Genomic DNA, 21084 nt, shown 5'->3' on the forward strand with positions numbered 1-21084 from the left:
CGGCCGCCTCCGCGTCGCAGCAAACGTTCTGCCTCCGCAATATAAATTTAGCACCGCTTCCTCCTCGCTCTCTCTCTCACAATCGGCAAAGGCGCTGCCTCTTCGCCGGCCGCCGTCGGATTCCTCCCTCGCCAAGATCAGGTCTGTCTTCAAGGCGCTTCCTAGTATCTCCTACTACTCCAACCGGCTGATTCCTTTCAGTCGGCGTTTTCCGTCAGCAGATTCGTTGATTCTTGTTGGTGTTCGCTTCCTGCCGATTAATTCGAGCCAAATCAGGTTGCATATTGATTTCTCAGGATATATACTTCTTCGACGTTGGGTGAATTTCAGTGTTTCGTCCCTCTAGGTTTTCTCTTCGCTGTCGCCCTTTTCTTGTGTTTAGGGTTTCTTCGTGAATACCCGATTTTTAGGATTTCCTCGCGTTATGGCAGCTGGTCGGCATAGTGGGTTTAGAGATCTTGAGTTCTGGGACCGGGAGGCAGATGTAGAGCTATCGGGGAGGAAGGATTATTACCGGGATCGTTTACATGATGGCGGCCTCCGTAGGTACGAAGGACGGGGTGATCAAGATTTGCGTGATAGGATTGGGGTTGCGCAAAGAGGCACCAAGAATAAGGAAGTGATTAATGGCTCCCATCACACCCTCTATTCGAGCAATTCTAGTGAGGGAAGCAAGAACAGTCAGAAAATGAAACGTCACTCGGGGAAAGACGTGGACCGAGAGACTGGGGAGTTGTCCAGTGGAAGCGGATCAGATGATGCTCAAGCACCTATCTCGAAGATCCAGGAGAATGTGTCACAGAATCAGGACAATGAGAATTACTCGATGGATAGCAAGAAGCGCAAATTCTCTCCAATCATTTGGGATAGAGATGACACTAAGCGATCCACTGTTGCCACTTCTAGCAGTAAGAACACTAGGATTGACAATGATACCCTGCCTCCACCACCTCCACGGCCTCAGGGGTTTGTTCCGCCTTATTCTCTTGATGATGTTTTACCATCTGCTAAGAGTTCGTCACCTTTTGATTCAGTTGCCCCTGTCGAGCCATCCCAATACTTTCTGGCAAGTACTAATCAGGAGGAAAATCTGGTGGATGATTTTGAAGATGAACCTATGCCAGCTCGGAGTATCTCTTTTTCCAGATGGGCAGATGGAAACAGTTCTTTCGATGATGGAGGTGAAAATTTCAAGGTGGACGTAGTGACTAAAAGGAAAAAGGGTAGCCCTTTGTCTGGTTCAGCAGGGCAGCATTTGCACAAGAAAATGGGTACACCTAGGTTAGTCGAGGTTAACATGGCAGAAATTTCTGGAGTGCCTTTGGCTAAACTATCTGATTCAAGGGAACATGAAAACCATGATGGCGATGCTGAGTTGGGAATAAATGATGATATGGATGTTGACCATGTTGGGTCTAATGGAAGTTCTAGCAATCAAATTTCTGAAACAGACTCCGAAGATGAGGACCAGAAGTCTGAGACACCAGATCCAGCACAACCACCTATAAGATGTATAAATATGTTGCAGGGTTGTAGAAGTGTTGATGTGTTTGAAAGGCTTAATAAAATAGATGAAGGTACCTATGGGGTTGTCTACAGAGCAAAGGATAAAAAGACAGGGGAGATAGTGGCACTGAAAAAAGTCAAAATGGAAAAGGAGACTGAGGGTTTTCCTCTCACTGCACTTAGAGAGATAAATGTATTGTTATCTTTTCATCATCCTTCAGTTGTGGATGTTAAGGAAGTTGTTGTTGGTAGCAGTCTGGACAAAATTTTTATGGTTATGGAATACATGGAACATGATTTGAAGGCACTGATGGAGACCATGAAACAACCATTTAGTCAGAGTGAGGTAAAATGCTTGATGTTGCAGCTGTTTTCAGGTGTCAATTACCTTCATGACAACTGGGTACTCCATAGGTAGTCCCATGTTTCCACTTTTTTTGTGTTTTTTTTCCCCTTATTGCGTTTATCTTCCTCTTTATATACTCTTTTTGATGTATGAATTATTCTTCCTTTTAGGGATTTGAAGACATCAAATCTTCTTTTAAACAATCGTGGAGAATTAAAGATATGTGACTTTGGTTTGGCTCGCCAATATGGAAGTCCTTTGAAACCATACAGTCCATTGGTGGTCACATTATGGTACAGGTATGTAGTGTTTTGATACCCTGTTCATCATGTGTACTGGTGTGTTTTATGATTTCGTATTCTTTCTTTAGGAATCTGTGGCACCATTGCTTTTAGATTGTGTTTTTTGACATCCTAATATCCTTGATCTTTTGTGATGATATAGGGCACCTGAACTTCTACTAGGGGCCAAGGAGTATTCCACTGCTATTGACATGTGGTCTTTAGGGTGTATAATGGCAGAGCTTCTAGCAAAGGAACCATTATTTAATGGGAAATCTGAACATGATCAACTTGACAAGGTTTATTTCTAAAACATTTTTCTCTGCTCTTAGTTTTATGTTTCTTTGAAGGGAAACCTTGGCACAACTGTAAAGTTGTTGCCGTCTGGAGGTCACGAGTTCAAGTCTCGGAAACAACCTTTTTCAAAGTAGGGTAAGACTGCATACAATAGACCCTTCTCGTTGATCCCACCTTGGTGGGAGCTTTGTGCATCGAGTTGTCCTTTAGTTTTATTTTTCTTTATCTCCTCTAATGTATTTGTCTTGCAGATATTTAGGACACTTGGTACTCCGAATGAAAAGATATGGCCTGGAATTGCTAAACTACCTGGTGCTAAAGTTAATTTTGTCAAGCAACCGTAAGTATTAACTGTCTAATTCCTCTTTTGTTTGGTTGACCTGCAGATTTTTTTGTTTGGCTTGCTTCATTCTTATTAACACCATCCTTTTCCAGGCCTCAAGCTATGGTTGATCATGCCTAAGCTTTATGGCTTGCTTTGGTGGCTCTAGCACTTAGGTGAAGTGTTCTTGATTATTTTAGTTTGTTTAGTGAATTGTTTCCTTTTTCAGGTACAACAAGCTACGAGAAAAGTTTCCTCCCACATCCTTTTTCGGACGTCCAACCCTTTCTGAAGCTGGATTTGACTTGCTAAACAGACTTTTGACATATGACCCTGAGAAGGTAAATACTGAAACAAATTTTATTGAGAAAGTTCCATTCTCTATTTGTACTATTTTTCTGTTTGCAATATTGATTAGTTTGCTGTGAATGTAGCGAATAACTGCTGAAGCTGCTCAAAATCATCCCTGGTTCCAGGAGGTTCCTTTGCCCAAGTCAAAAGATTTTATGCCTACTTTTCCTGCTCAACATGCTCAAGATCGGTATGTAAAGAAGTTTAACAAAATTAAGATAAAGTCCCTATGATTTCGATATGCAACTGACTATGATCGTCATCTTATTTAATATTCAGACGTCAAAGAAGAATAATGAAGAGCCCAGATCCACTTGCAGAACAGCGGAAGAAAGAACTGCAACTAGGTGACCTCGGCCTTTCTACCCTATTTGGTTAGACAACAGATGCAAACACTGCACAAGGTTGCTTTGGTCAGAGAATACCTAAACGACACTTTATTCAGTAACTTCCTTGGTGAGAAATTCACGTGACATTGTGTAACTTTGTTAGTGTCAGACAACAATTGATGATGCTGTTTAGCAGGTACTTGATACTGGATATTATTTCCTATTCTCATGAAAACAGAGCCATGTCGGCTTTTCTTTTGCTGCCGCAACTATAAAGTGCATCTTTAAAGGGTAGGCTATTTAATTTTATACAGGATGATCAATTCCCTATGAGACATGTATATGCAACATTTGTCTGGAAAATTGTAAGCGTTGCTTCTTGAGATTGGATTAGTATCAAACAGTTATTGATGTTGACCATGTTTGATTCTGTTATTTTTTGATTTTTTTTTTTCGTACTGTGTTTGCAAGAGTTGATCAGTTGATGCGGTGGGTCATTGTTATACCTGGTGTCAAGCACTCAATAGCTTTCTACTCAAAAGGTAATTCATTGTCAACTGATGTTTAAGATCAGGAGAAGAATCACATTTCCATCATTTTCTGAGTATATCGCTGACAAACTACTTTACTGTATATATTTTTAAGATTTGGTACTTCAGAGAATTCTCTCTTTTTATTTGTTTCTCACACACTTGTTTTAGGTGATTATGTAAGCTCATCATCTACCATGTCACTGAAAATTTTGTGTATTTTGTAATATATGGATAGTTGGTGTTTTTGGAATTTGACAAAAATGCTTATTGAATAGTTGATGATCAGCTAACCTGTCCTAGCTGCTAACGGCAATAAGATCGTGGTTAGTGATACTAGACTCTAGTAGAAATGATTCTTTAAGAAAATTTGCACCTTATGGATACCTTATGTTTTTAACCTCAAAACTAAATTTTTGTAATAACTTGCATGGTTAATGACTTCCTCTTCCTTGAATAAATGTGTTACACTTATCTCATTAAAGCACTTGACCAATTCACATGTTTAATATTCTTAAAAGCATATCATGACTATTTTTTTGTTATATCATAATTTGAACCTTAAATTGAAATTGTCATCTGCCTCAGGAAGATGAATGTTTGCCCATAGTTCTCCATTTCAATTCCCTTAAGCTGTCCGTGAAACCAAATTAAGCCATCCTTGATGGCTATTGCTAGACATCCGAGGATAGATTTGTCACACAAACCTGCACCCAACACCCTAAGCAAGCATCACAATATCTTATAACAACGTTCCAGAAGCATTGGAGTAGCCATTCCTTAGATTGATCCATCCTACCTCTGGCTGATACCAACTTATTTTTGGTGTATTATCAAGGATGACTCCTCAGATTACATGTGCTTTTGGTATACTTGGTAGTCATATTAAGAATTTTGTTGCAGGTTGCATGTTCCCTTTCTAGGATGCCCAACAATTTCTTGTACTTTCAAATTAATACGTCAAGCCATTGCAATTAAAAGAGTTTATGTTAGGATGGATTAGTCTAGCTTGTTTCCATTGTTGGAAGAATTCAAATTGCACATGTTGCCATGTATGGAACTTCTTTTTCCATGATGCTTTGGTTACTTGACTGTATCAACTCATTATCCGACTTGCACAACCATTTGACACACAAGATCACACACACAAGATCACAATGCTTAGCCGCATAAAATGTGAATGAGTGGATACTTTGGGAGCTTGACTTCTATAAAACAACTCGCACTACAATGCCAAGATCACTGGTGTCACCTTAGCCAAGTGTCTGACCATCATACTGTCCATTCTCTAACATTGCATTTTCACCTCAGCAACATTTTTAAAGATGCTGGTGTTTAGTCACTTGTTACAATTTTGTATTAGTTCGGTTGTTGCTTTACCATGCTGGAGAAAGACTGTCTGAAAATTGGGGGTTCCAGCCGGCTGCATCAGGTTCTTCTTACTCTAACATTAGCTTACAGGATGAAGTGAGACGGCAAGCGACGGCTGCGTGGGATCTCACCTCAATTATGTCAATGCATCACAGCATCAGGCTATCAGTTAATTATTGGTATATTTTTATATTCAATTGCACAGATGTCCTGAGGTCGTTGCTTGCCTTGTAATGTATGTACTGTGATCTCGATATAGATACTTTTCGTAGTCGTGTAGGTTGTTTTAATCTTCATTATTATTTATTTTGCCTTTTAGTTATGCCAGTTTTTTGGTATTTTAATTAGGTTAACTTAATCTCGCATGCATTCACTGAGGTGGTTGCAATTTTGTGTATATGATTGAAACGTAAAGTAGGTTGTCTGTAATTTAATTGTAGAGATGGAGTTCGAAAGGCTAAACATGGATAGTCTTGTAGGGCAAGCAGTTGATCATGGTGCTGACCTAATAGTTGTCGCCCCATGAATTATTTAATGTCAAATTGAGCCAACTTCACAGGAAGCTTGAAGGGTTTTATGGTCCCCTCGGGGCGGTGCGATGGTTAAGGTATGGGGTGTTGTCACATGAGGTCTTGGGGTCGAAATTCGGCGTGACTGAGCATAACCTCCCTCATGTTTTGGCCATTTGCACTAATGGCTAGTAACCACCCGTGATTTACTTCCTCCGTGTTGGTCTAGGGACGGGTTGGCGGGGGCGCTGGGGGCGAGCGAATCGCCTTTTTGCCACATTGAAGGGTTTTATGGTAGTCATTATTCCAAAAGTTAGTAGTCGTCCGTGATTTATCTCTTCCGTGCTGACCTTGAGGCAGGTTGGCGGAGGCGTTGGAGACGAGCGTATTCGTCTTTTTTTATCATAATTGAAGGGTTTTATGGTGGGCGTCTGGGTTGATTGTTGCGCGTGCTTTTCGATTTATCCTGGTGGTAGGTGGGAAATTTTCATGTGACCGGATCGGTCATCCCAGGGATAGTCAATGAGGTTAATTGGGATTTTCATTTTTTTTTTAAGAGTTTTATGGTGTCCCCTCAGATGCTCAGATGGATCTAGTGGCTAGTGCATGAGATGTTGTCGTCATGAGGTTTGGGATTTGAATTTCGGCAAAATCGAAATAAATGTCTTCTTTATGTGTTAGTCACTATTTCAAAGGCTAGCAGTCGTTCGTGATTTACCTCATCCGTGCTGGCCCTGAGATATTGAGGGTGAGCGTATTTACCTTTTGTTACCTTGAAGGGTTTTATGGTTTTTATCATCCTCTCTTTTTGTTTCCAAGTAGGAATGGGTTGGTTAGTACGGAATAGAATTACTATAATAGAATAAGAGCTCAAATCTCGATAAAATTGAGAGAAAAAAAAATCATCAATTATAATTTTTTAATTTTTTTTTTTCACAAAATGATCATAGAGTCTATCGTATGTAGTTGCTGGGATGACAGATTTAAAAATCGTGATGTTGAGCCGCTTAATTCCTACCAATCTGACTCATTCTTAGATTTAGTTTGTCCACCAACCTTGCTCATGCTCTAGACTTAGTTTACCCTAGTGGATGGATATGAAAGGCTAAGAGAAGAATAGAAAACGGAGAAAGGTGAGAATTGAGGAAAAAAGTTGTTTACCTAACCAATGAAAGATGTAATAATTAAGCCATAAGACCATTTTTTTTTTTTATCAAATTTGTCTCCACGGGAGTCCAATTGAATAGAGGATGGTAAATTTAATATAATAAAATATGAATCAATTTTAGATGAGCACGTGTTCTTAGGAAAAAATTTCTTTTAATCTCTAGTCATAGTCATTTGATAATCGATTATAAATTGGTTCTATGATTTATTTTTTTTTATATAATTTAGGAATGAATTATGAGAGACGTTGGTAATGATTGTAATCATATGTTGCTACAATTTATTTAATAAATTCAACTTGTTTTTGATACTAAATGACCTCCGTTCAACCTTGTTTAATGCCAGTCCTCTCACACCTCGATCCACCTTATCAATGACCTTCCTCATCCAACTATAATTAATTTATAGGAATTTTTCCTTCAAATGAGACACACAATTAAAAAATATTAGGTTCCTGTGTTGTCCGTTGTGAGTGCTTCCTGATTTACTTGATAGTCGATGAAAAATTTTTGTGAAGTCAGATCAATCATCCTAGACCCGATATTATCCAATTTGATTAATATTTTTTTTCCTCATCATGCATTAGTTGACAATTAACTTTGCTAGCATGCCCAATTGACTTTAACATGTAACCTGCCGTGAATCAACCCCAATCAATTTTGCCATGTGTTTGCTCGTTACTTGATCAATCTCGTTGATCTTGCTAATCGGTGCAAAGAGGAGATTTTATCTTGACACGTTTCCAAATTATAGCACAAGTACTTTGGAGATAAATAGGACAATCAAATAATCAAAAGACGCATCTATGTTTTTTAAAAAAATCATTTTTATTTTTGTTTATCAAAAGGAGGTCGTATTCCACCGGCCCTTCGTAAGATAATATAGCTACCATCAAATATACTATTTAGTATTATTATCTCTGATTATACGTATTAAATCCTGAATTAATTTAGAACATTATAGTAACTCTGATTTCGTAATTGTAACACATATTATAGCAACTATAATTTATAATGCATACTTAATCTTTTAAAAATACTCATGGTGTAACAATTATGATTTTATAATTACTATAATACGGATTCAAATCTATTCATTTATCATTCACGTTGCAGCAATTGTTATTTATCATTCATGTTACAACAATTATTACAACACAGATTCAATCTGTTCACTTAACATTCATATTATAACAGTTATGAAACTATAACTACTATAACATTTATAGTAATTATAATTTTATAGTTATTATAATATACCTAATTTTAATTCGTGTGATAAGAGCCATTGTTTCATTTTACAAGGGAAAGGGACTCGGAGGATGGAACACTTTATTAATAAAAAATAAAAAAGAAATGCAAAACAAGAGCGCTTTTTTTTTATTGTTTTTTTGCCCAAAATCATATCAGCAAAAGAGATTTTGAGGCCTCCAACAATGGAATTATTAGTGTTAATTTTTATCTTAATTTGCACTAATGGGATTATTTGACTATTAAATCATGAATTCAGTCTAGAGCAATCATTCCTCTTAAGCTATTAACTCCTTGAGAGTGAGCTCCATGTGCACGCATTGAAAGCTATCATGATTTCCATGAACTAATTTCAATATTCTCTTTGGATGACCCGACATCTCAAGATTAGAGTCCTGTCCTGATACATACAACCAATAAACAGTCTGCAGTATCTATTAAATAATTTACATACAAGCTGAGTTTACAAATGCTCAAGGACCATTGCTGTCTGCATTGAAAGATCAATAGGCATCATACTGTAATAACCAAGCATATAAAAAACATAATAAACAAATTTCAAACCAAACTCAATGCATCATACAACTACCACTCTCCTCTATATGGAAAAGAAGCGGAAGAAAAATAAGAAGAAAGGGCCCCAACTCACCCTACTTTATCTTTTTAATCTAACTGTATACCTGGATCTGGAGCTGGCATTGGAATATATGACATAATACAGCTTTCAAGCCATGAGTTCTACCATAATCAGACCCAACCACCATCCCTCCTTGACACACCCCTCTTGCCCCACAGGAGAAGTGGACTACCAACAACAACAAATTTAAAGAAAAAAAAACCCACCACAAAAAAAAACAAAAACTGCGCCCAGGAAGCCATTAGTAGACTGCTTCTACGCAGTCTACGCAACCGCCAAAATATGGTACCAGGAGCCCATTTTCACCTGGTACGAGTATGACTAACTCGAGCTCATTGTTTATGGCCATCACAAGCAAATTTGAAACCTTCAACTCCAGTTTATAGCCTTCATCTGTTAGAAACATAATTTCAAGTAAATTAGTAACTAGAAATGCTTTTTGAAGCTGTTGTTGTTAAATTTGACAAAATCAGAAAGAAATATAACTTCTTTCCTATATTATGGGTGTACATATCCATCCAGATGTTTTCTTGCAATTAACACTTTTTATACATTCCTCTCAAGATGAATAAGATGAAGACAAAAAATCAAAAATCATATTCAGTGTCTAGAATGGCCATTGATTGTTATGCAGGGGACAAAAAAGCATACATGATGTTTAACAGCTAGCAAATGAGGAACACGACAACAAAGGGGGTTCATTCCCGTTAATAATAATGTGCAATTAAAAGGTATAAGCACTATTGACATTACCTTCAATTTGGGCATGTTATGTTGACAACAAAGCAAGAGCATTAGATGAGTTTGTTGTTCGAAGTTCCACATTCCGCAGATCACGAAGATTTTCTAAAATCTCTTGAAGAAGATGAATTCCTTTGTCTCCTTTATTCAAGGAATTGATACAGTGCTTTACAAACTCTCTATCACCCTGAAGAGCATCTAGCCTCTCATAAAGGTAGTCGACCTCTTCCATGATTGCTAGCTTCTGTCGATCTTCTACACGATGAGAAAGTGCTTCAGGAGCCACATCAATTGCATCATCTACATGCCCATCATTCACTGCATCAAAAAGAGGAAGAAGCCTCTTCCCTTTACTACCCATACTCTTTGGTTCACCATTCTGCTTCCCGTCTTCTGAATTGTCTGAAAAACCATTCTCATAATCATGTAGGACACCATCAATATGATGCCCCATTGATTCTGAAGCTTGAGGGTCTTCATCTTCCATTGTAATAAGCTTCCTCTCCAACTCCTTAAGTTGCTCCAGAATGGACAGTCTCTCTTCCTCAAAATCAGCCAATGATTCCTTAAGGGCATTTAGGTGCATTTTGGTGGCTTGGTCTGTCCCTGAACTTAATACGTCACCAGCAGGAGTATTTTGATGGTTTCCTTCAGATGTATCTGCAAACTCATCCTTCTCATGGGATTCAATCGAGAAGTCAGCAATTATGTCTTCAGCACTTGAAGAAGCAGAAGGTGTTTCATGCCTTCCAATCACCTTATTGGATCCCATCTGTCTCCTCTCCTTCGTTTCATAATGCAGCAGTTTCTTTCTATACAATTCAAGCTCCTTCTCCAACTCTTGGTTTTCCTTCTCCCTCTTGACCATCAGCTCATTCAGAAGCTGCAAAGCTTCCTGGTCATACTCTGATTGTTCATCCATCATCCGCTGATATTGCAATGCTTCCATTTGCATAGCAGCTTTCTCTTCTTGAAGCCTGGTTATCATAGCCATAGTTTGGTTAGCAGCAATGGCTGCAGCGCTTCTCTCTTCCTCAAGTTCCGCATACAATGCAGTCAGGGCCTTTCGTTCTGCTTGTAGAGAAGCTTTAAGCTGATCCATAGTCATTGTATCACAGCCTTCAAACTCACTGGCAACACTTCCATCCAGGGACTCTGTCCCAGATTCTCTTTTACCAATCAGGAACCTCCTACTCATATATTGAACACCATCAGAGTAAGTCGGTGTCTCAGGAGTTCTATCCTCTTCAATTTCATTGTTTTCCAAAAATTCAGATATATGGTTTGTGTTCTCATTTGCTGCAGTTTCTTTGACAAACAGATGGAATATAATTAGGCACTTTAAGCATACAGATTCATATATATTTTTCGAAAAAATGTGGATATCTAGAACATCAAACCAAAAGAATGATCTAAAAGCGTTACCTTGGTCCATGGTAGTCTTTTCATCATTCTCCACTGAGTCTTGATCTTGTGTGCTTTCTGAAACCAATGTTGGTTTGTAAGTAAGGGTACTTTCAATGTGTTCCTTGTCACAAATCTCACTTCCTATTGATATATCAGAATTAGTATCTGCACCAGTACATATAATGCCTTCTCAGCTTACAGCCATCAGAAAAATCTAACTTGATAGATAAAAGTGAGAGATCCATATTTATTGAAACCAATAAAACTGAATAAGAAACTTTACAAAATTGATAAAAGTTGCTTTCTTTAGAATGACTATGCTACCTTTTGTTCCAGAAAGATCTTCCTCACTAGGTCCTTCAAGTGTAACAACTGATGTTGCCTGAGGAGCAATGACTTGTTGATCAGAAAGGAGCACTGAAGGATGAGGAACTGCAGAATTATGGACCAGTATATCATCTGTTTCAGTGGTCGGGCCTTCAGTCATGGAACATTCTTTCTCTTCAACAGTTTCATCCATTTTTTTGGATGCTACTAATGCGTTCTCCTCCTCTGGAATGCCATGTTGTTGAGCTCTTTGTACCTCAGAAGAACCCAATTCCTTCTCTACAATGCTGTGAATAATAGACCCTGCCGCTTGCTTCACTTCGTCGAGTTCAGAAACCAATACAGTCGGAATCTCTGTCATAGAGTCAATCAGTTCAATCGGGACCAATCGATCCTCCATGGCACATATGTGACCCGGAATGGAAGTGAGGACTTGAATGGATGCGTCCTCCACCAAATGACAGGCATCAAGGATAAGAGAAAATTCTTCTTCTTCTTCTTCCTCCACGATAGCAGCAGTGGCGTGCTCCCCGTCCTCATCCTCCTTCTTTTCCTCCTCTTCTTCTCCTGGAAATATTTCAGCTTGGCTGGAATCAACTACTTCCTCCAACTTTTCCTCGCCCAAGGCGATGTCTTTCTCAAGGGCATTTGGACCATCGACTTCCAAATGGTCGACCACGTTCCCCGTCTGCTCATACTCCGTTAGTCCCCAAGACTGCTTGGAGACGAAGTAGGGAGAAAAGAACCCACTCTCCAGGACGACACCACAACACGAGCATCGCAGATCCTTCTCCCCCTCCTCGCTCCTCTTCATCCACGCCATCAAGGCCGGCGCGCCGGCCGGCCTCGACGACGTCGGGCAGCAATCCTCGCACATCTCCCCGACCTCCGCCAGCCTCCGGTGACGATCGCAGTACCCTAACCCGGAAACCTCAGCAGCATGGTCCGGGCACACTAGGTCGCGGCAGGCGCTCCCCTGCCTCCAGCGGCGCCCGTCGTCCGCACTCTCGAAGAGATGGTCCACCCGCGAACAGAAGACGCAGGGGGGCTGGAGACCGAAGTAGGCGGCGAATCGTCCGATGAGATAGGCAAATAGGCCGTTGATGAGGAGAAGCGCGATCAGCGTCCATTCCAGAACGGCGTACACCAGTATGACCGCCAGCTTATGAGTGTTTCGGGGCAAGGAAGCCGCAAACTTGTTAGCCGCCATGGATGTGTAGATCTATCTCCCGGCCTCTCACTCTCTTACACTGCGCGATGCTTCGGTGTGGTTGTGCACATCAAAAGCTCGCTTCGACACACTGCGCCATAGGCCGAGGAGAAGCCGAACAAGAGAACAGAGGAGGAAGAGATCGACGGGATAAGAAGCAAACCTGCGTGAATTCTTCAAGTCGGCGAGGAGGAGGAGGAGGGGGAAGACGAGAAGATAAAGAAAAAGCAAGAAGAAGGGATCAAAAAGGCGGAAGGGTCGAATAAGTTGTATTATTTACAAATTGACTCCTGTTTTATAAACTAATTGCAAAGTTACACGACCGTGTATTTGAACATTACTTTAAACGGAAGGAGTAATTAGTATTTAGATACCAGAAAAGGTATAGATTAGTAAAAAAAACAAATTAAAAGAGCATTTTTTTTATTATCGCGTACGTTAAAAAATTGTTCTATTTATTTAAAAAAAATACTAAAATGGTATTTATTGTAATTTTTATTTTAAAAAATATTTATTCTATTTATAAATTATAACCGCGGCAGCTTTGCACATGGCAAATAAATTCCACTATGGTGGGTCTTAAGCCGGGATAAGAAAGGAAAGTTGCTATAGATTACAACTAACTTTTAAAGGAAAGTATTGTAGAGGCTAATAGTAATATCTTGATAAAATTTGTTATATTAGCTTCTAGTAATAAGTGATTATGTTCATTTTTAATATTTTTTATCAACTGTTTTTTAATTATTTATTATGTGAAAGAAGATAAATTATGAGTTTAAAAAATTATCATATTAAAAAACTTACACGTAATATTAAACATATGAAAATTCTCAGCTCTAAGTTGGATAACAATAAATATAATAAAAAAAATCAATTGTTTATATCTAAGACATGGAAAGTAGGAATGGTTATTGACAAAATAATGAATATATCATAATTAAGAAAAGAATTACTATTTTATATTTATGAAAGATAAAATTAGTAAGAGAGACGGAGAAAATTTAGATTTTAAATTAGTGATATAAATTATGATACTCGTGGAAGATGAGAAGATAAATGAATGATAGAAAATATATTTTCATCTTTTTAACAAAAATTTAAGTCACTAAAATTTATTAAAGAATTTAAATTTTAAAAGTAGAATTGATATTAAATGGGATAATAAAATAGAAAAAGCATGATATTCTAATAAAAATATGTAAGTATATTTGTAAGTAGAGTATTAAATATATAAAAGTATTCAACCTAATATTGAAAATAAAAAAAATGTTTAATTGATGAAGGATGATACTTTAGTCCCTTGTATAAAAATAAAAGAAACATACAAAAAAAATAGAAATATTAAGCTAATAAGTCATACTATAAACTTTTCAAAAATAATAATAGGAAAAAATACTTAAGGAAGAAAAATAAATTTAGATGCATATCTTTAATAATAGAAATTGTACATATTCTTATATAACTAATTAAAAAATATCATGAATTCGTCATGACTAACGTTAATTTATTTTTTTTTATTTTTTTTTAACTTTCGGTAATGTTAATAAGATATTAAGTTTAGGATTTAAAAATTAAGTTATAATATTAAAGAAAATAAAAAAAAATTGAAAAAATTTATCGGTCTGCACAAGATATGCGGGATAAGATCCTTGTGATAACAAACTTATGCCAAAGTTTTAAGAGAAATTATGATATGGGGTTCATCCCACTATGGGTCTGTATACCTGTATGTACCTCCCTCCATATTTGTGGGACCAGCACTAATAAATCATTAATGTAACAGATCTATATTTAAGAGAAATTACGTACAAATTATTTTTAAAAAAGAAAGGCGTCTGTGTATATTAAAATAATTAAGAATATATATGTGAAAATGAAATGACAATAGTAAAAACTCTAGGTAGATTAATAGAAGTATTTTATATAAAAATAGGATTACATTAAGGATAGTTATAATGAACTAAATAAAACACATCCAAGATATATTATTATGATATATATTATTTGTAGATGACATTGTTTTGATCGATAAAACATAAAGAAATAAATGTAATTTAAATCTTGGCAATAGACACTTAAATTTGAAGATTTTGAATTTAGTAGAGTAGTGATAGAATATCTAAAATCTAAGTTCAGATAATGGTTAAGATAGAAGATGGTGAATTGGTGTGTTTAGTTTGTTTGTATTTTCATTTCATTTTTTAGAAAATCGTATTTTTTTCATTTTTTTTTAGAAAATAATTTTTCTATTTTTTTCGTTTTCTTAGAAAATGCTCTCTCTTTTTCTTGAAAATGAATGCCAAAAATGCAAAACAAATGTGTTTTCCATTTTCTCATAAAATGAAAATAGAAAACACTATGAAAAATACAAACCAAACACCTTTAGAATTTAAAATTCTAAATTTCTAAGATTGTTTTTACCAAAGCATGGAGGGTTAATTGGGATATCTTACCTAAGATGCAAATAAAATAATTGAATAAATGATAAAGTTATATATTCTTTATTATGGTAAAGTACTTATAATTAAAATTTTAATTTTTAAAGGAATTTTTATAAAATTATAATTAGATCTGATATATTATATAAAGCTGAATATTAAGGTACAAATCGAGTATATGTATATGAATAAAAGATGAAAATATTTAAAAATAAAGATGTTAAAATTGATGTAATATGTGAACCATGAATAAAATAAAAAATACAAATATTAAAGGAAGACAAAGGAAAAATTCTAAATGATACGTTTAATATGATATAGATTGTTTATGTGACTAATAAATATTCAAATTAGGTTACGTAAGAGAATAATAAATGTGCACATTGATTTAGGAATAGGAAAGTGAAGGAAGACTTATTAACAATAATAAAATTAAATAAATTTTATTTAGATATAAATGAAAATCTATTAAGGAATCTGAGTCTAATGACTTAGGGAATCTGACCTCACTCATTTAGTGGGATAGAGACTTAATTGTTGTTGCTTTACTATATATAACAACTTTATTCAAAATTGCTATAAATAATTTTGAACAAAATTATGTGTCATATTAGTAGTCTTTAACAATGTTATTAGGAAGTAGTTTCTTCCAAAGCTGTTATAATAATGTTAGAACAAAATATTTTCAAAGTGAAAAAGAGGAATAATGTTTTGATATTTTAAAAAATTGGGATGCCGTTTCGACAAAAACAATAACAATAAGGGCATTTTTTAAGTTTTTGCCTAGCATTTAAACCAATTACTTTATTGCTAATAAATCGGCTTAATTGTGACACACGTTCGGATCCCATGTTTTCACGTAAGAAGACTTGACATTGCAATTGGATTCAACGGCAAAGATGTAACCACCGTGGCCGAATCATTCTGACTCATCGGCGGCTCTATCATGTAACGTTGATGAGCAGTTCATGAGTATTTTTTTAATTTATCCATTGCGAATACTATTTAATTTATTTTGATTTAATTTATATTGATAGTCTAGAAAATTTTTATAGAACTAAATTGATCGTCCTAAAATTAATTATCTTAAGTTGAATAGTTACCTTTTCCTAAGTTTAAATTCAAACTAAGGTAAGTGTAACCAGTAATTTCCAAAATACATCTCATATTTTAATATGATTTTTAAAATTATATAATATATTTAGTATTAAATTAAGTTTTAATATTAAATGTGAAAGATAATATAATGTTAAAATGTGGTTGCAAATGATCATTATATATATTTTTAACCATGAAAATATTAAATTTTTATTTGATAAGATTTTCTATATTCTCTACAATTTTTTCAAAATTAAGGGGTTGTATTCTCAAAGCACAAGATCAGTGTTTTAGCGGCGGCTCCTTGCTAGTTACTCCCGCTTGCTTCTCTATGTGCGCTTTGGTCAAGAGCTCGACGACGATGGAGGACTCCGCCGGCATTCTTCGCCATATATCTTCTTTCAAGGATATGCTCGACCTGGTAATGTGCGTTTCTCCCTATTATTGTCCATCTCCCCCTCTTTTCATTCCATCAGACATCTTACATGCGACTATTTGTCGCCCTTCCATGCACATCCATCGAGGACAATTTATCTTTCCTGAAATAAAAGAACCCTATTTTTTGAATTGCAAATCGCAATCAGTATCCACCCGCGGGATGCCCTTTACGAGACGAATCATTGGCTAGATTTACTTTTTATGTATAAACAGGCTGGAATAGAACTTTTACTTGAAGGATCAGGTTTCAATTGGATCTTTTCATCCGGAAAGTTGTTGTTGGTTTTTTTTTTTTACAAAAATAATAACTGGGTTATGTTATTTCAGATCTATCAAACTTAATCATCGACAATGCCAACCAAGTTTAGTTGGAAAGGTTTAGCGTCTAGCTTGTCAGCGAGTGGATTAAGTGTAATCAAGTGACTGTGTGCGTATATTACCAAAATCAACCATGAGGCCAAAGGCCCAACAGCTGACAATATTGACTTAAAACTGATTGAGTTGGTGAGGTTTTAGTTGGACCTAATGGTTCCCACATTCTCTTCCTTTCCTCCTCTTTTGAATTTTACCTTCTAGTATAGTTTAATTTCTAGCATACACTTAAATTGCAATTAGTTGTTCTTGTTTCATAGGTCAATGAAGAGATTGAGCATACCATTTTGAGGACAAGAGAAGTCGACACAGAAATTGCAAAGCTTTCTGAGGATCAAGATAACTATGCTATCAGAGAGCATGGTTTGGCAATGAAGATAACAAGCAGGAATCTTGAGCTTGAAGCTTTAGTTCAAGTGGCTAGTAATTTTTTTTGTTAAAATGTTATATGGTCATATTCTTATCATGGATGATCTACTATCTTCTGTTATTTATGTTCTTCTAATTAATTGAGAGTAATGCTGCTTGTGTCTCAATTGTCCCTTATTGCACACTAGATCACAATAACACATTGTTGCTCACGCTGTTCGAATACCCCAAACAAAATTTTCTGTTTTTTTAACACAACTTACATCTTACTTGGACCTACATGTTACTCTGGACATCTAGAAAATCTTTCTCTAATTGTCACAGGAAATGCATAAATATCCATTTATTATTACACTTACATCTCTCTATGAACAGCTATTTCAAAGGCCTCTGTAGAATTGATGGAAAAGGAAATAGAATCTCTGAAGCAAAACAAGGTTAACATTGAGAAAAGAATATCCAACAAGAGGTATGCCCTGGATTCACCTCTTCCAGATACACATATAACCTTGTGGAAGATATTCATAATTTCTTATTCTTGTTTCATATTGTTAGCTATTTCTTAAAATTGCATTATCTCAAACTGCATTACAAATACATGTCATTTGGAATAGAATAATAAGACAATACCACAGAATGAGTTCAAAAATATAAAATTTCTTTAGGAATGATAGAGGATCTCATAGAAAGCAATTTATTGAATCAAAATCCATTGAAATTGTAGAGGTTTGCTAGATGATTTGACAGGGTGCTTGTTGGCAGAACAACCTAGTTATTGTGTGCTGGTGTGAACCAAATATCAAGCAATAAATAACATGAAAATGCTTGAAAATTAGGTTTAAGAATGATAACTTTTTTGTCTAGATAGCAAATGGAGTCTCTGGTTCATTTTTTTTTTCTTTTTTATTTTTGTAGAGAGCTATTTCTGCTGGTTCACTTAGAAGCCTCTGATAAAGAAGCCTAAGTCTAGAATTGTCCTTTTACAACTATCATGTGCCAAACACTAGTTATCCTGGCATTCACTTGTGGCATGTTCCTTGATTAGCTATTCTCAGTGTACCTGTAATTTTTTTTTTGCATTTGTTTTCTGAGATTCATCACTTTTTCTAAGGCAATTTATCCTTCATCCTTATATCAGATAGGGACTCTTGAGTGTGTTCCCTTAGTTCTGTTATTTTGAAACTTCATGTTCTTATTGACTCAGAATTCAATCAAAAAATTTTGGTAGGAAACAATTTGATCAGCGAAAACCTAGAAGGAAAAAAAAAACTCATATGTGCTTTGATCAGGGAGGTTTTCCTTTTTCAATGTAAAAAATTTCAAGAGGAAATGACAACCAGTGAAAATGATGTGTTGCGTCTACTATTATTGGAAAAAGAGGCACTTGAGAACGAGAAGGAAAATTTGCAAAAGAAAATTACTGCTTTAGAAAATTCTACCAATGAATTTATTGAAGAGATTCTTCAAGAAATTCACATGTGCAATTCTGGTAATCTTTTACTTTTATTCTATTGCATTTAATGCATATTTATTAGATTCAATTGTGATATGATTAATTTTTTACTCCTAATCTTTCTGCTAGTTAATTACATATTTGATAATGATTTATGTCACTTGTGACTCCAAGCAATTCCTTGTTGACGGTTGTTGCTATCCAAACATGGACTTAGAATACAATTTAGTGAAAAATCTAAGCTAAGGATGATTCAAATGTGGTTAGTGGACTCAAATACATTTTGTCAGTTGTTGGGCAGGGATATCATCTTTGTTGGTCTGGCAACATGAAATAGCAAACTACATTCTATGACTGTATGCATTGGGATAATTTTTAGATGATTGTGATTTATATTTTAATGTTTGAAGTCGATGGAAGATCAGTACGAAGAATGATTAGACTAACAATTGGGTCAATATACATATTGTTTCACTCTTTAGTATTGAGTTCCAACATGTAATCTTCTGGAGTCAGGGGTATGTGACTAACTTCATGGAAGGATGAGCGGTTAACAAATACAGGTTTTGAAAAAATTGACATGGTGTACTGACTCTTTTGTGTGGTAAACTATGACTCAATTAGCATCTCCCTTTACCCATTTGTGCCCTTATACAACATAATCAAAAAGCAACCTGGACGTGTTTGTCAAAATAAGAAGGAAAATATTTTTAATCCTTTGGTTCCTTTAATTTAAACTGAGCAATTTCCTATTCTTCCTGGAACAATCTTTTGTTCCAGTTTGCAGTATGGCATGCATAAACGTTTCCAGTTCAGTCATCTAAGATGGTCATTCTTGAATATCGGTTTCCAAACATCTCTAGTTTTGAGAATTATACACTTGGCTTGCTGATATATACTAAAGGATACATGGCATATGCGCTCGTTGTGTAGTAAGATTCAGATGGTCAAATCTGACCTCTCTATTCTTGTTCTTTTTTTCTTTCCTTTGTGACCAGATATGTTTTTCTTCATTTGGGGCCTAAACTCTCAATTATTCTTCAACATAAACTTCAATCTCTTATATTCACATTTACTGTAAAAGATTTGGCAGTAGCAACATTTAGCCAGCAAATTTCAACCTGTTTTCTTTTTCATTTTCCCTCATTTTTATGTATTGCTTTCATTCTCTATAAATTCACCAAAACTAATAAATAATTAGTAACTACAACTTAACAAATTGTATAATCATGGTTCAAGAATTTTTGCTCATCAGTCATCAGTCAAAAGAATATTACCCTATTCCACCAGCACTTGCATCTTGAAAGAGTTATACTAAGTCGCCTTTTGAAAGAGCACTTGCATCATGTGTTAGCCTGGGACGGGTTGGTGGGGGCCTCGAAGGTGAGCGGAGTCACCTTTTGCCGACTTGAAAGAGTTATACGAAGTTATTTCAATTCAGTAGTTTATGTAATTTATTATTGACTTCAAGATTATCATTATAGGGACTCCTAACTTCTTTTATTGATCTGAATCTAAAACAAATAAGAAAATAAATAATCCAAATTAACTAAACTACGGAATAATCATCCCTTATTATTTACCAAAAAGAAAAAGAAAATGTGACAAGCCTAATTACTAAAAAAAAAAAAACAGCTTGGTGCATGAAGCTCCTGCCATACGGGGTCCCGGGAAATGATCCATTGTACGTAGCCTTACCCTACTTTTTGCAAGAGGCAACAGTTTTCAGGATTCGAACCCTCTGGTCACAAAGCAACAATTTTACCATTGCGATAAGCCTAATTACTAAATAATAAAAAATAAATTTAAAATTTATTTGTAGATGCGCCAATATTCATTTTTTCTTTAATTATAGATGCACCAATATCAAATTGTTCTTTAGTTTTTTCTTCAATTTTATTTCCTTTTTTGTGTTGTGTTGTTTGTTCCCTTCCTTGCGTTACAATGACTAAACTTTGTTTATTTGCCTTAACCTGCAACTTGCTCATCATTCACTGATTACAACATCAATTTATTTCATAATTTCAGCACTAGAAGCCGAGATAAATAACCTCAAGTCAGAACATATGATTGTTCTCAACGACATCAGTGATCTGAGGACTCTCTTGGAATCCATCACCTCATTTGAAGATTCTATCCAATAGTAAAGATCCATAGTTTTCAAGTTGTAATGATGCCTAGTTTTCAAGATGTTTCTGAAGTGTGAAGATTTTGAAATGCTTTTTTTTTGGGTGGTATCTTTTAAGCAAAAGATCCAAAAGATTCTACTTGTGATATGTTGGATTCCCCCGTCTTTGAAGAAAAATGGTACAACTGATCAGTAGTATGCTCTAAT

General features: G+C 35.7%; 3 protein-coding genes across 19 annotated transcripts; 2 read left to right on the plus strand and 1 right to left on the minus strand.

Annotated features, from left to right (window-relative positions):
• Window positions 1–5651, plus strand: LOC122008251 (cyclin-dependent kinase G-2-like). Of its 14 annotated transcripts, none has more exons than XR_006119244.1 (10): window positions 9–1920; window positions 2023–2151; window positions 2297–2432; window positions 2682–2770; window positions 2982–3093; window positions 3187–3293; window positions 3383–3628; window positions 3747–3797; window positions 3904–3974; window positions 5326–5651. XR_006119244.1 is itself a non-coding variant. In XM_042563920.1 (9 exons), exons 3-9 carry the CDS (start codon window positions 689–691, stop codon window positions 3480–3482), a joined length of 1905 nt encoding a protein of 634 aa, XP_042419854.1. In that variant the 5' UTR covers window positions 2–141; window positions 222–346; window positions 432–688; the 3' UTR covers window positions 3483–3852. The 14 variants fall into 14 exon arrangements, 5 of the variants coding, with proteins under 5 accessions (XP_042419852.1, XP_042419854.1, XP_042419851.1 ...); XR_006119245.1 differs by having other exon boundaries at window positions 3914–3974; XR_006119246.1 differs by having other exon boundaries at window positions 3914–3974; window positions 5424–5651.
• Window positions 5652–8667: 3016 nt separating this feature from the next.
• On the minus strand, window positions 8668–12802 carry LOC122008253 (myosin-binding protein 3-like). 4 transcript variants are annotated; one of them, XM_042563926.1, is made up of 4 exons: window positions 11369–12802; window positions 11063–11185; window positions 9650–10936; window positions 8668–9289 (listed from the first exon to the last, which is right to left on the minus strand). In XM_042563926.1, the coding sequence occupies exons 1-3, from the start codon at window positions 12579–12581 to the stop codon at window positions 9666–9668; spliced, it is 2607 nt and encodes an 868-aa protein (XP_042419860.1). In that variant the 5' UTR covers window positions 12582–12802; the 3' UTR covers window positions 8668–9289; window positions 9650–9665. The 4 variants fall into 4 exon arrangements, with proteins under 4 accessions (XP_042419860.1, XP_042419858.1, XP_042419859.1 ...); XM_042563924.1 differs by having other exon boundaries at window positions 11063–11209; XM_042563925.1 differs by having other exon boundaries at window positions 9650–10945; window positions 11369–12801.
• Window positions 12803–16380: 3578 nt separating this feature from the next.
• Window positions 16381–21067, plus strand: LOC122008269. Its single transcript, XM_042563948.1, has 5 exons — window positions 16381–16538; window positions 17188–17350; window positions 17672–17765; window positions 18586–18785; window positions 20778–21067. Exons 1-5 carry the CDS (start codon window positions 16449–16451, stop codon window positions 20891–20893), a joined length of 663 nt encoding a protein of 220 aa, XP_042419882.1. The 5' UTR covers window positions 16381–16448; the 3' UTR covers window positions 20894–21067.
• The last annotated feature ends 17 nt before the right edge of the window (window positions 21068–21084 follow it).

Source organism: Zingiber officinale, chromosome 8A (assembly GCF_018446385.1).
Source record: "Zingiber officinale cultivar Zhangliang chromosome 8A, Zo_v1.1, whole genome shotgun sequence".
Taxonomy (NCBI): domain Eukaryota; kingdom Viridiplantae; phylum Streptophyta; class Magnoliopsida; order Zingiberales; family Zingiberaceae; genus Zingiber; species Zingiber officinale.

Excerpts from the sequence above, each read along its gene's own strand:
- LOC122008251 (XM_042563918.1), top strand. The coding sequence starts at position 425 with ATGGCAGCTGGTCGGCATAGTGGGTTTAGAGATCTTGAGTTCTGGGAC. Across the intron at positions 2,433-2,681 it reads AACATGATCAACTTGACAAG|ATATTTAGGACACTTGGTAC; the intron begins GTTTATTTCTAA and ends TTTGTCTTGCAG. Across the intron at positions 3,094-3,186 it reads TGACATATGACCCTGAGAAG|CGAATAACTGCTGAAGCTGC; the intron begins GTAAATACTGAA and ends CTGTGAATGTAG.
- LOC122008253 (XM_042563922.1), bottom strand. The coding sequence starts at position 12,581 with ATGGCGGCTAACAAGTTTGCGGCTTCCTTGCCCCGAAACACTCATAAG. Across the intron at positions 11,210-11,368 it reads AGATCTTTCTGGAACAAAAG|ATACTAATTCTGATATATCA; the intron begins GTAGCATAGTCA and ends GTACTGGTGCAG. Across the intron at positions 10,946-11,062 it reads AAAGACTACCATGGACCAAG|AAACTGCAGCAAATGAGAAC; the intron begins GTAACGCTTTTA and ends TGTTTGTCAAAG.
- LOC122008269 (XM_042563948.1), top strand. The coding sequence starts at position 16,449 with ATGTGCGCTTTGGTCAAGAGCTCGACGACGATGGAGGACTCCGCCGGC. Across the intron at positions 17,766-18,585 it reads AAAAGAATATCCAACAAGAG|GGAGGTTTTCCTTTTTCAAT; the intron begins GTATGCCCTGGA and ends TGCTTTGATCAG. Across the intron at positions 18,786-20,777 it reads AATTCACATGTGCAATTCTG|CACTAGAAGCCGAGATAAAT; the intron begins GTAATCTTTTAC and ends TCATAATTTCAG.